The sequence below is a fragment of the Phaethon lepturus genome, unplaced genomic scaffold (genome assembly GCF_000687285.1).
Source record: "Phaethon lepturus isolate BGI_N335 unplaced genomic scaffold, ASM68728v1 scaffold48456, whole genome shotgun sequence".
Taxonomy (NCBI): Eukaryota; Metazoa; Chordata; class Aves; order Phaethontiformes; family Phaethontidae; genus Phaethon; species Phaethon lepturus.
In genome coordinates, this window is record NW_010545045.1 from 5,338 (window position 1) to 19,785 (window position 14,448).

The 14,448-nt window shown below is 37.2% G+C and overlaps 1 protein-coding gene across 1 annotated transcript in view; it reads left to right on the forward strand.

The window, feature by feature from the left end:
* The window catches only part of TERT (telomerase reverse transcriptase), a 32,011-nt gene that overhangs the window by 4,671 nt on the left and 12,892 nt on the right, over window positions 1–14,448 (forward strand). The window contains 6 exon segments of the mRNA XM_010288841.1: window positions 78–273; window positions 4,621–4,810; window positions 8,251–8,433; window positions 9,711–9,872; window positions 10,249–10,344; window positions 12,342–12,427. Of these exon segments, the coding sequence (XP_010287143.1) occupies window positions 78–273; window positions 4,621–4,810; window positions 8,251–8,433; window positions 9,711–9,872; window positions 10,249–10,344; window positions 12,342–12,427 (913 nt within the window).

Genomic DNA, 14,448 nt, shown 5'->3' on the forward strand with positions numbered 1-14,448 from the left:
TTTTTTGTATGTTCTGTTTCTTCACTAATACAAATAGTTGATATTTACTATAACTACCTTTGAATTGTTTATTGAAGGTGATCACTTTGTTCCCGCCTATGAACATTGTCTCCGTGAAGAACTTTTGGCTAAATTCCTATACTGGCTGATGGATACCTATGTTGTTGAGTTGCTCAGATCATTTTTCTATATCACCGAGACCATGTTCCAGAAAAACATGCTATTCTACTACCGAAAGTTTATTTGGGGCAAGTTACAGAACATTGGAATTAGGTAACATTGGAAAACTAATCAAATATTAATGGAATATGTGGAAATCTCATGTTTTGTAGTGTAAAGTTTTAATTCTGCTTTTATTTATTGCCCATTTATCCTCCTTATATTTGCGTAATTTCCAAAAAGGTGATTCAACCTGTGATTGTAGTATGCACAGCTTGTAAATTCAGAAATATATTGTGTGAGAAAACTGATTCATATTTCGCCAAATATTTACCAAATTCTTTGGTAGGAGAAGAGTAACCTTTGCAATAATAAAATACATTATGAAGAGGACTTTGTTTTGATAAGTCAATTTTTTACACCTTTTAATAATGAGTAAAGCATAGTGATGGAATCCCAAAGTAACCTTGGGAAAGTTAATTTTAAAAATACTCAATTTACTTCAGCTGCTGTAAAAAAAAACAAAAAAAAACCCCCCAAAAAAACCAAAAGAACAACCCCACGAAAACCCCACACACCTCTACTGAAATGCTATAATACTCTGTTCATAAATTCAGACAGTAGCCTTCAGGGGTTTTTTTGGTTGGTTTTGTTCAAGATTGGGGGATTTAAAAGCTGCAGCTGCTTTTTTAGTGTAGCTGTGGAATTCAATGCTGCTTTTTTGGTCTTAAAGTTAGGGCATTACTTAAGATCAATTTTTAAGCAATTAAGTGAGAAAATAGGAAAGATCTGAAGGCAATTTTAATTGAGAATGTTGTGCACACATCTCCGTAGTTCACATCGTCTGGGTTTTCATTATAAATTGTTGGTGTCTGAGAGAGCTTTGGGACTGTGCAAAATGAGCATACTTGATGTCTTGTGTTTTAACAGTCGTTTTATATAGTGAATGTTTTGCTTTCACAGTGGTCTGTTGGTCTACAATGTTATATGTGTGATTTTTTTTCTTTTCCCTCCTTCCCTGATTTCAACATTGGTATCTCCAGTGCAGGTTTTCTGCATATATGTTTGCATATAATGGGGCCTCAATTTAGTTTGCAGTTGTAGCACACAATATGCAATTTAAATAGTAGTAGTAAGATATGATTTTCAGTCCCACATATTCTGTTTGTCTTGTCTTCAAACTAACAGCCTCAGTGTTGCAGTTAGTGTTTTATGTAGTTTTAATGTACTTCAAAAGCTACTTTTTGGCATAAAGTATCATTAAGAACTAACTTGTACATATTAGATATAATGCTGGTTTTAGTGGGGTATGTGATTAAAAGAAAACAAATATTTTTTAGTTTAGCCCTTTTGTCCCCATCCTGTTTCCCAGAAAAAGTCAACATGTAAGGACAAGGTGCTCTGAACCCAAAAGACCCTAAGCTGGGCTGATCCCGTTTCTTCTGATGTCCTTCCCACTGTGCAGGAAGCCCCTTCTGACCTTTGGCTCAGGAAGTCTCTGAACTGCAGATTACTGGAAGCTGGGGAAGCATCCCAAGGAAGTACTGCTGCGTGCTTGCCAAGGGCATGCTCTAAGGACAGGGTGTTTGCTGTTGGCTACAGGATGCGTAGCTATATGGACTTTTAGTCTGACCCCAGCAGCTGCACTTCAGCTTCACTCAACAAGGCTAGGGCTTTCAGCACTCTGCTTTTTTGAGTGTGCTGTGCAGTGTGAGGTCTCCTGCTAATCTGGTTTACTGTGTTCATACAGGTGGCAAGCTGCCTGCTTCACATGAGAGGAGAGAAACTGGCATTTAGATATATTAGGAGACAACTGTTGAGGGCTTCCTGTGTTTCCTTGGCCATTTCAAGACTCTCCAGGCACTATGCCCTCTTACCCAGGCAGTGTTTTCAGTCACTGTTGGTGAATCAGTGCCAAAGGCTATTGAGTTGCTTCCATCTTCCGGGGAGGAAGAGTATCTGTTGGCCTCAGTTGTTGCCCTAATGGCTTTTCTATGGCTGTCCTGGTTCTTCCTCCTCTTCAGCTGGAGCTGGTTGTGGTGATTGCTCTGAGGAATCTGGAGCTGGCTCACGGGAAGGTGTTCACAGTGAAGCAGAGCCACTGATGCATTTCCAGTTCTTTTGCTTTCTCCTTTGGGAGGAAGAGGATGAACTGAGTGGATCTGGACTTGACTCGTGATCTTGCCTTTGCACTGCATTGTCATTAGGGAGTAAATCCCCATCCTGAAGGGCTGTCTGTATGAGCAGATCTTCCTGTGCAGAATCCCAGTAAAGAGTATGGACCACAGTTCTGGGAGGGGACCTCAGTCTGTATGTTTGTCTTGCTGTATGGGTGGAGGTTAGTGTGTGCTGGACTTTTTGCACATAGACAACTTTGTATTTATTTTTGAAGCTGTACCAAACTTCACACCCCAAATTAAAATAGTACTTATTCTTTATTAAGAAAAAAATCAGTATTTAATGATACAATTGGTTCAAGTTATGCGACCCACAGAATACCAAGTTATGTTTTAAAAAACCACCCTCCCTGCCCTTGGCACACACAGTAGATGCTGAGGATTGAAAATGCTGCAGAAATTCTAAATCTTCCCCCATCGGATTGTGGCAGGATGTCAGAAGGCAGCAGCACCATCCACTCAACTTTCTCCAAGTTCCAGTGCATAGCAGTGCCGTGAGTGTACAAATGAGAGTAGGGTGGTTCAGTGGCACTAGATTAGCACCCGTTTAAAATCATTAGGGCTGCTATATAAATGCCATGAAATAAACAAAGAATGTTACTGCTGGCAAAATGTTATCCAATTCTATAGCTGGCCAGAGGTAGTAATGATGAAGATCTGCCAATAATTGGCCTTTGTCTTCACTTTCAGAGGAAGTAATATTTTTATATAGTTGTTTTTGTTGGCTTTATTTTCCCTCAGTATTGAATGTGAATTGCAAAGCTATGGCTATTTGATCATTCAGTTGTTTCTGTTGAACTGGAGTTCTTTGTTTTATCTTAGTGGTCTAGCTAGTACTATAATAGATGATGAAGTTTTACTGGGTTCAGGAAAGAATTTAAGTCATAATAAAGAATAGTGATCTCTAGCTGTAGAAAAGTGATCTCCTGTCCATTCTTCTTTACTTTGGGCTACATCTGTACCAGAAATTTAATTCCAAAGTTTGAATATAAATCCTCAAAAAAGTTTCTCAGTAATAGCTCAGCTTGCCATCCCTGGATGCCCCTATACCTTCTAGGTGTCATGTCCTGTATCATCCAGATGCTGACAGTCCCAAGCAGCTGGATCATTATCTTGTATGGGAGCTGTGTTGGCATACAGAAGAGAAGTATTTGTGTGCCTTGCTTACCTGCATGCTTGGCTTCTCAGGTGTCTCCTGGAGCATGCTTAGCAGGTTTCCACCAACCATCCACTGTCTTTTGTGATAGTGTGGCTTCTTTTTGCTAAACCAGCCTGTTGTTTCCTGTGGGATGACAAAAATTTGCATGCAAGGTTAGATTTGCATCCCTCCTCCTGCAGGGATTTGAATTGTCTCGCTTCCCTCCTGGGGGAGTATCCTTAACCACTATGCTGTGGGGCTTTTGGAACGGCACATTTTGTCCTTCTGAACAATAGAAGCAGCGCAGGAGATGGATCCAGGTCTTTTGCATTGCAAGTAGGCCACTTTAACAAAACATTCTTAAGTAAAAGTGAGGGCTTTTGCACTACCTCCTCTTCCTGCCTCATTGCATGGGGAAGGATTGATTTGGACTGAACTGAACTGTAAATCCTGAGGGGGTGCCTGAGGGGGAAACACACTTCCTGGTAAGACGGACTTACGGAGCTCAGAATCTGTGACCTGGGAGCCTTCCGTTCTTCATTATTCTCTAGTGTTCACTTTAGCTGATACCTGATCAGCAGATCGGTTCTTTTGAATTGTTACTGGATACCTAAATGCCCTTACATTGTATATGTACCTAGTATCTCAGCTCACTATAACTTTAAATAAGTAGTAAGTCCCCTAACTGTTGGGGAGTAGAACAGCCCATTACAGTGTGTAAGTCCTTCCCTGGATCTTAACATAGTTTTCAGAAGGTTCTATTCAACTTTGTTAATGTCTTTCAAGCTTCTGAAACAATGAGAAATACCCAACTTCCTGTTGTCTTGCATAAAAAATATTTTGTAATGTTCAAATGTACTCAGCTAATCTGTGCTTAAATTTTCATTTGTGTTAATTAAGTTTTTTTAAAAATTATCTTAATTTGTATGAAGCAGAAATGTGTACTCTCTTATTATTGTATTACATTGTCATTAAGATACTGTGAAATTGTTCTGAAATTCAGATTTCCATGTCACTTTTTGCAGAGGTTAGTATTTGTAATTATCTTCTCAGAATAATATTTGGCTTCAATTATCATAAAGAGATTAAATATTTTAACTTACTGTCTTTCTTATTGCTTACATTAAGTGTGTATTTATATTTTAGAAACCATTTTGCCAAAGTACATCTACGTGCCTTATCTTCAGAGGAGATTGAAGCTGTCCGTCAAAAAAAATGTGTTCCTATGGCATCAAAACTACGGTTCATTCCCAAAGCGAATGGGTTAAGACCCATAGTGAAAGTGAGCGGTGTTGTTGAAGCACGAGCATTCAGCAGGGAAAGCAGAGAAAAGAAGGTTTTTATTTTCTTTATTGTTTTATGTGGGTTAATGTAGGCAGCTAATAAAGTGAGTGAGGTTTTTTATGTTATATAAATATAACTAGTTTTAACATGGTGACCTGGAACATTTGAATCAGAATGACTGAATAGGTCTGCCTTAGCTTCTCCCTTCCTAGTGCTTAATTACCACTAGCTTCCAAGTCCAGAATCACATACTTCTGTTTGCAAGCCTGTCTTAAGGAAATGAATCTAACAGAATGGCATGGCCTGTCAGGTAATGGTGTTTTCTTTCTCTTCTCTTCTCTTTCCATCTCTTTCCCTCAGGCTTGCTAACTATGCCTGATTGTGGTAGGCACTGACCATCTGTGGGAGTAGAAGGACGGAAATTGCAAAGATACTCAGTATTCTGAGCTAACATGTCATATTTGTTTGGCACACCAGAGGGTGAGGGATGGATGAGTCTGGCCTGTTGGGATTTACCTGAAATACTGATTGTGTGCGTTGATCGGCTAGTTGGCTGTGGTGCCCAGTTCACCCAGGGTGCCAAACAGTGGTGAACTGGGTGTGCTACAGAAGTTCTAAGAAGGGTGAGGAAGCTGGATCAAGCATAGTAGGGAGATAGGAAGGAATCTGGGAATTACTGCAGTGTGGGAACAGAGAGAGAACACGCAGTGCACAGAATAATCTATTTAACAGGCCAGTTAACCACAAGACGTAGTGGGAACCCAGTTTCACTATCTTGCATGACTGCATTAATTGTTTTTCCTTAAGGTTGAGTTCCATTTAGTGCACAAGATTAAATGTTCCCCAAATGGGTGAGAGGTCAATGGCTTCTTAGTACTTACTGTTCAGTATGTGATCCCAGACAGATTTATCGGGCATCAACTAAAAGCTGTTCTGAAGAGTTATTTCTTCATAGTCTTTCTGTGACAATCAGACTGTCGGATTTGAGGGTCTGCACACAGTTAATCTGGAAATAACAGCACCTTTAAAGCATGGCAGCTGCTCCTCTAACAGATCTGTTATAAAGGATGACATGAATATACTGAAGAAGATGAAGGTTCAAAGTCAGCCGTGTAGTTGGTAGGTGATTTGAGCTAACCTGTCTGTCCTGGAGCTGAGAGGGCATATCTGTATCTACTGACAAGTGGGAGCAACAGACTCTTGTTGGAGAATGCTGATAAATAACTGAGGACACTAGGGTCTTCAGCTTTTAGACAGACCTCATCTGTCTAAACTAATCACAAAGCATAGCTAATGATTTTCATAAATCCATGAAAGAGAAGGTGGTAGTAGTGTTCTCTCTCTTTTCAGGTTGTAGACCAAGATAGAAAAGTGTCTAGTGCAAAACAATCATCTTACTCATCAGTTTAGGGCTTCCAACCTAATGGAAGTGATGTAGTAATTTTTTGGGGGTGTTTTTGTTGTGGTTTTTTTCCTTCCCCAGAACTTGTATGGCTACTCAGCTTGTTTCTGTCATAGCCTTTTATCCTGCACTCTTTCAGTTTTTCATCCTGTACCATAACCAGCTTGTTTCTGCTCTCTGCTTTCCTCCTAGTATTTAACTTGTAGAAGGAAGATGATCTTCCAGTTCTTTCTGTCTGACAATATTCTAGGTTTTGGAATTTGGAAGCTGGTTTGGAATTGCAGGGCTAGTCTTGGCCAGCTTCTGTAACTCAACACTGGAATGTATCCAGATGAATTGCCAGAGAGAATCTCCCAAATATCCAGCAAATCAACTTCTGATTCTTGGGCAACTCTCAAACTTTGCTGCAAAATACATGGTGAAATGAGCCCATTCTGTGAATTTATCCTCAGATCAGTGTAGATTTTGTTTTGTTTCAAGGATTTTATGTATTTGCTTTACATCCTTCTTCCGTTTTCATTTGAATCAAATTTTTTTTTTTACTTTTTATTTTTAATGGGGAGCTCAAAGCACTGGGATGAAGCAGGTTGTCTGAGATCTGGTTTGTCTGAGAGCTTATAGTCTTTTAATGCATTCTGCAGGGATTCCAGCAGATCTTTAGGTTTTGCGAAAATCTTAACTCTGTGGATTAGATCTATTCTGGGGAACTAAGAGGCTCGAGGGAATTTCTTCTATAACATGAAAATGAGTTACTGTGACTACTCCAACTCCAGGTCCCTTAGGTCTAGTTCAGACTGGGTTTGAAACCAATCTCGATTTTCTTTTCTTGACTCACCTGCTAACATCCGTATGGCCATCAGCTTCGTGAAAAGGTGGTGTGCTTTTTGTGAAAAGGAGCCATCCTGGGATTTGCTCATTAAGAAGGAAAGGAGGAACTTTTCTACTGGTGATTACTTTGATCTTGCTGCTTCTATTTACCTGTGAGCTACATCTCTACCCTTTTGACTGTTTTTCTTAGGAACTTGGCCTGTAACAGAAAAGATACCACTGCAGTAATTCAGGAAAGCATCTTAATTTTCAGAAATCTTTGTTTTATAAACTGGTCAAAATAATTTTGCAAGATCAGCCAATGAATGAACATAATTACTTACCTTATGTAAAACAGTAAAGTCAGATCAAGTTGTTTTGGAGGCAGTGGCAGTAGTACACTACACATTTTTTGGTGTGCTTTAGTTTTGCCAACTTTACACTGAAACTTGTAATTGAGTTTTTCAGTGCAAAAGTAAATGTTCTCAGATGAATTGGAATGCTTCCATAATTAGTGGTTTCATTGTATCCATATGATCACAATACTACCATTGAGAGTAAGAACCCTTTTATGTTCTGGTTATACATTTTTGGAGGATTTCTCTGAAGTTCTAAACATTCATAAGTACGCTACGTGTGCAGGTTTTTAAAATTTTCTTCAGTTGTATGGCTTGCCCTTTCAACAGTCTTCTGTTGACAGGTCTGTCAATATTTTTTTTTCCTTAAGGTGTTTGCAGAGCTAATCAACCTGCATGACTTCACTGCCACTCTGGTGTACTTTACTATTCCCATAGCTGAGAGTTAAATCTTTGCTAACACACTTGCATAAAGTACCTCCAGAGGCTCAACTGATGGTGTAGCTGGAGTTAGCCTAAAATCTCATGTTCTTTTTGCTGTTCTTGTTGCAGTGATAATCTTCAGCAGAGAGAATGAATGATATTTAAGAAGTTGTCTTCTAATTGGTGGCAGTTTTATTTGCTGGAGTACTCCATCTGTTTATCTCCTTAGCTATTACACCTTGATTTCCAAGAGTTAAGTACAGAAAAAACATTTTCCATAGGATTTAAATGCACACACACAAAAAAATATGTCGGAGGCTGTTTTGTCACTTCCAAGCAGTTACTGCAGCTATATTCAGGCTTTCTGAAAACTGCAGTGGACCAAAATAATATAGTAAATATATAAATTTAATCTCATATTTCATATAAATGTGAAATCTGTGTATTGCACAGAATTTAATACATTTCAACATACTTTAAGGTGATTCTCTTTGGTCTCTTTAGATGCATCACTACAACACTCGACTAAAAAATCTATTTAGTGTGTTAAATTATGAACGGACTATAAACACCAGTTTTATCGGCTCTTCAGTGTTTGGGAAGGATGATATCTACAAGGCATGGAAGAGGTTTGTTACAAAGGTTCTTGAATCAGATGGTGAAATTCCTCATTTCTACTACGTAAAGGTATGTTTTTCATTACATATTCAAACTAACTTTTCAAAGTCAACTTGTGCAGATACTTTTATAGCTGTGATCTGAGTACATAATTATTTCTTTTTCAAAATAAACTTTTGTGCCTACTTAACACAGAGTCTGGTTGGTTTTTTAGGGTGGGGGATTGGTTGTTTTTTTGAGGGGGGTGTCCCTGCAATTCCTTTGCTTGGATATTTTTCTGTCCATCTTTCTGTCATGTAGCAGCTCTTGCTTCTGCACATGCACTAGATTTTTGCAGTTACATTTACTTAGGTATAAAAATGGGACAAAGATAAAAGCTCAGATATGCTTTTAGAGTCATCTTCCCAAAGGGCAATCAGGAAAAACTTGCTATGGCACATTTGGATAAATTCAGCATCTTTTTAAAAATAGGTCTCTTCTATCCCAGTATCATTAGTTTCTGTTGAAAATGAACCTTGAACTCTAGTGTCTCCATCAAGCTTCTTCTCCCACGTGAAAAAAATGAGTGCTGGTCGTATCCCACTATTTGAAGGAGTTTTCTTAACACTTTTGTTTCTCCGTTATGTCTAGCATGTTGCGTTTGAGCTCAATTCATAACTTTGAATTGGGGCAATATATACAGATGTATGTAAATTATACAAATTTATACATGTTGTAATGGGATTCCACTCCTGTGCTGTCCTATGTCAGTTGTCATCCTGTCCTGAAATTACTTTCAGTGATTGTCTTGTTAGCTTTCAAGCCAAAGAATCATGTCATTGACATAGTTCTCCTAAGATTGTTTCTTCTTCAGAAAGTTTTGAATTTTGACTATGACAAGTAAAAGCAGAGGTGAGATTGCAATATGAGGTTTAGGAGAGGTAAAACATCTGGGTTTGCAGCTTAAGATGTCACCTCCATGATCATATGGAGAAGAAGGTTTCTTAAAATATTTAAATACATAAAAATATCAGTAATAAACTTCAGGTAAATGATTGAAGGTTCAGCATTAGATTTAAGGTTGCGTATGGTTTCATCTTCTGTTCAGCACAATTCTTGTTATTAAACTGATGGTTTCGTTATTCCTTGTAAGGGAAAATTCACTGATCAGTGAGGAGAGGTTTTGCTGGTAAGCAATGAGTTTTTGTTTTGTCATGAATTTGGACTGAATGATGCAATAATTTCACTCCTACATGATTTATCCTTCCGCCGTGTTTACATACTACAACAATACTTTTTTTCATGCTACCACAGCGTTTATAGTGATACTGATGAATACGTAATGGAAGATATTTCTTCTATTTCAGGCTGATGTGTCCAGGGCTTATGATACTATTCCTCACAATAAACTTGTGGAAGTGATTTCACAGATCTTAAACCCTGAGAAAAGAACTGTCTACTGCATACGGCGCTATGCTGTGATTATGATTACCACAAGTGGAAAAGCCAGGAGATTCTATAGGAGACATGTATGATTTGCTGATTTCTTCTATTTGCTGCTGTAGATATGTTTTGGTCCAAGGAATATTTTTGGGTTTTGGTCACAATTTGAATTAGGCAATTACTTCATAAACCCTTTTTTAATAGTGTTGGATATTTTCCAGAAGTAGCAAAGCTGCTTCTTACTCTTTACTTCTTACACTTTTTACTCAGCATTAGTAAGAATAAATATAAATGTGTTGTGAAAATAGGTATGTGAGGGAGATATTTCATTTTAACAATAGCAGAATTGTTGAATTAAAATAAGGCAATAAGGCTGGCCCTTTGACCTTCACTGAATAAAAGAGTCTGGTACTTGAATTTTCTATTGCTTTTGTCATGTATTTCTTTACACTCAATATACAGGTTTCTACTTTCAAGGATTTTATGCCAGACATGAAGCAGTTTGTGTCCCAGCTTCAGCAGAATGCCTCATTGCAAAATGCAATAGTAGTTGAACAGGTAAATATTAGGAGGCTTCTTTTCAAATGAAAAAGAAAGCTACAGAAGAATTGGAGGAAGATTGGGGTTTTTTAATTGAATGTACATATTATGTGGTGACACCACCTCTGTTCATGTTACCCAGCACCTTCTGTAGAACAATTCTTGTCATCTCTTCTTTGATGTTTATAACAGGGTCTCAGTGTTCAGTGGAAGGAGTGCACCAGGCAAGAAATCTGACAAAATGTCCATCTAGACTTTTCCCAGATTTTCTCATTGTTGTTTCAAACTTTCATTTTAACCAATGCTTTCTTTTTCTTTTCCTAATTCCACTATTTGATGCAACAGTTCTCAAATAAGAAAATTAACTATCTAGTAAAGAAGGGCTTCAACACTTGCTATCTCCAAAACATACAGAAGTAAGAATGAGCAAAATGTATTGTAAGCCAACTAGCTAAGTAAGTATATGTAGCATCTTGAATAGTAAACTGCACAGATTAGAAAAATTACCTTTAAAAAGAACACAACTTATTTTAATGACTACTGCCAACGTTGAAAATAATGAACTCTTCAGAAGAGTTAAAATGCAGTACAAAACAAGATCAATTCTTGTATTTTTTGTTTAAAGAGTTTTCTCACTTTCAGTGAATAAAAGTGCAGCTAAAAATTATATGTATTTTAAATTTACTCCAGCTAACGCTTTATTACAAGAAGCAATCATCCTTATGTTGTTTTTATTCTTGTGCTGCAGAGAACTGTACTAATTCCAAATGTTTGTTCTCAAGACTGCCTTCTGTGCAAGGAGCATGACAGGGAAAGGCACAGAAGCAGGTCATATGCTCTATCAGTTCCTTAATACATTTTATTGCTTGGCATCATGGTGTTCCATGATAACAATCTACAAGATTCCTGAGCATCAGATGACCAGACAGGTATTTTCTCACAGGCTACTTCCTCTTTAAAATTTTTTTTCTAAACCTGCCAGTGGAAAATTTTGACATAGGGCAACTTATGCTTCTAACATACAAGTAAAATGATCTTTTATACCTATGGACATAAGAATAGAATGTACAGTATGGGTAGTGCACAATGCCAGGGTCCTACAGAGTGCAGAGAGCCTAATGAGTACCATTTCATGGATGAAAATGAAAGCTAGATGTATCTATGATGATGTGTATGTGGGTTTGGTTTTGTTCTTTTTTTCCAGTGGACATCTGATTTAGATAACTATGCTAGATACTACACGAACAGCAGCATTCTATTTCAAAATATTTTGCATTTGAAAACAATTACTGTGTGTGATTAAAAAAAAAAAGGCATTCTGAGAAAAGTATCATGTCAGCCTGAGTGTCAGTACCACAGGTGTCATGTTTGCTTTTCAATACAAATAACCATGATATCACATGGCTCTATCAAAAGCTGGGTGCATTTGTCTGGTGTCTAATCTATGCAACTAGTAAAAGGATTTTTGCCTTAGTTCTCATGAAGTTATTATTAAAAGGATTTAAACTGCTCTCAATTTTTTATTACACAATTTTTAACACAAAAAGCTTCATACATACTGGGTGGACAGTCATGCATGGAATTGTTGGTAATATGTATCTGTATTGGGGAATCGTAAAGAACATGACAGTTACAGAAATAGTTCCACAGGATAGAAAGTGGCCAAAAGAGCAAGGTCTCATACATTAAAATCAATATAATATACCAGCACTTCAAAAATGTTTTTAGATGTTTTATTTGACTATTTTCTCATGTAACACCAATCAAAACTGCTTTTCTCCTAAAGTAAAACAAAAAAACCCAAAACCCTGTGCCATTCACGTGTTTGATGTGAGCAGCTTTTTAGTGTGTATATTCAGATCTTGGTTTTAGGTGTTTTGTTTCTTACCTTAGGGGTTTGAACAACAACAGTCTAACTTTTCATAAAGGTTTGTGTATCTTTTAAGTTTATACTATATTTTTAGTTTCAGTACATTTCTAAGTACAAATGTTGTTTTGTTTTGTCCCATTTCTAGAGCTTAACTTTTAATGAGACAAGTTCCAGCCTGTTTACTTTTTTTCTTCAAATGATACATAACAACATCCTGGAGATTGGGAGCAGGTAAAAAATAAGTTAGTTTTACTTGATATAGTGTGTTTGGGATTTTTTGGTTGTTTTTTTTTCTGTTAAGCAGGATACTTTTAGCTGGCTCCAGGGGTTTTTGATAGCTGTCTTAAAGATTTTTGTTTCATGTTAATTTGAAATCTATTTATCAGTTTAAGCTCCATGAAGTCATGAAGAATTTGGAATCAAATTTATATTTGAATAAAATTTCTCTTTCCCACCTGGATGATGTTAAGCATACACAGAACACATTATTCTATAAATATGCAACCTTCTTCATTTAAAACTGCAGATGAAGTTCAAAAGAAAAATACTTTAAATTGTTGGAATTGATAGTGGTGAACAAAAGCAAGGTAACATTCAAGCAGTCATGGAAAAGCCTTGTTAGTCATTTCCCTGTAGTGCAAAATTAAACCTTTTCTGCATGGCCTTACTATTGGCAATTTGCAATAAAAATGAAAGGCAATAGCAACAGGAAGTAAAATTATTGGCAACTCCAAAATTAAGAATTGGATGTTATACAGGGTAGAAATATAGATTTCTTTTTGTGTTGCTAGAAATGCTGGTCTGATATTTACATTTTGCCTCTAGGTGGCAAATATTTACCATATCTAGAAAGCAAGTACTTATATGCTTCTTGCTCTTGAAAAAATACATTTATTTTAGAATACTTAATCTCATGGGATTGAGGGAGGAGGGGGGGAAAAAGCTTTTAAGGAGGCCAATAGAAGAGCATTTACAGGGTTTTCTAGCACTGATTCTTATGCTCCCTGTGGCAGGACCATGAGAATGGTGACTTGGCATGCCATTAATAAGGACTAACTGACATCAGTGTGTTTAGTAAAAGTTTAATGGCTATAAAGAAAGCACACCCTGACAAAGCCAGCTTCACACTTATTTAAATTCAGTCACAGCTTGGCTGAAAAAATGCTGTTTGTCCTGGAATTAATTTGCCCTTTTTAAGTAGCTCGTTCTCATTTGTTCAAAAAAAACCCCAAAACTGCAAATAAGTTTAGTAAACGAATACACTCTTTAACTGATGTTTCTCAAAAAGCCATCACTGTTAGTCAACATTCACTTGATGTTTTGAGAAAAATGCTGATTGTTGAGCTGGGGACCTAGGAGGAACCTTTTAATACCACTTGATACATTTATAAAAAGTCTGGAAAACTGTAAAATGACTGCTAGAAAAATGTGCAGATGACTCAAAACATAGGTAAGATCACTGTTAGAATGTAGTATGTGTCACTGATGGCCAGTTGCATAATTTCATTCTCTTAAGTTCCGCTAAGCCACTCATGTAGTAATGGTAAAATGGACATATAATATCTCACTACTTCAAAGGAGTGTTGTGAAAATAATCCCCTTGAGTCTTGTGAGGCATACTTACTCTGCTGCTGCCAGCATAGAAGTATCCATGCGGTAATGGGGAACTCTGTATTCAGTAGCTTATCTAGATGTGATACATTACTATTACTATGTGTGGTTTTACTGACTTTATATAAATAACAAGATACGGGAAGTATTAATGAACCTCCCCCTGGCTATGTCTATGTGAATTCTTTGAAGCCATGAGAAACAAATCAAGATTTATTCTTTTGCAAAATGACAGCTGGCAGCTTTCAAGGGGTGGGGTTGGAGGTTGAGTATAATTACAAATAATAAGGGTTAGCATTTCACAGGATGTAGTGTTTTTTCTTAATTAGAAGTAAGATAGCTTCCTGCCTCAGCAGTTAAATGAGGAAGGAAATGTGATTTACAGTATAGCTGGGATGTATAAAACCAGATCACATGCTGTACTGGGCTAAGCCATCAGAAATTTCCCTAAAACTAAAGTGATAATTATTTGTGGGAAAAAATGCCAACAACAAAAAACCCTCCAAAAACAAAACCTCAAGAAAATACTTTTCTTGGCCAGATCGTGCTGTGCAAGTATAAACGAAGAATAAGCATCTCAGTTTAAATTACTGATTTAAATTATTTCGAAGTTAAATATTTTTACTCTGACTTGTCCTGCT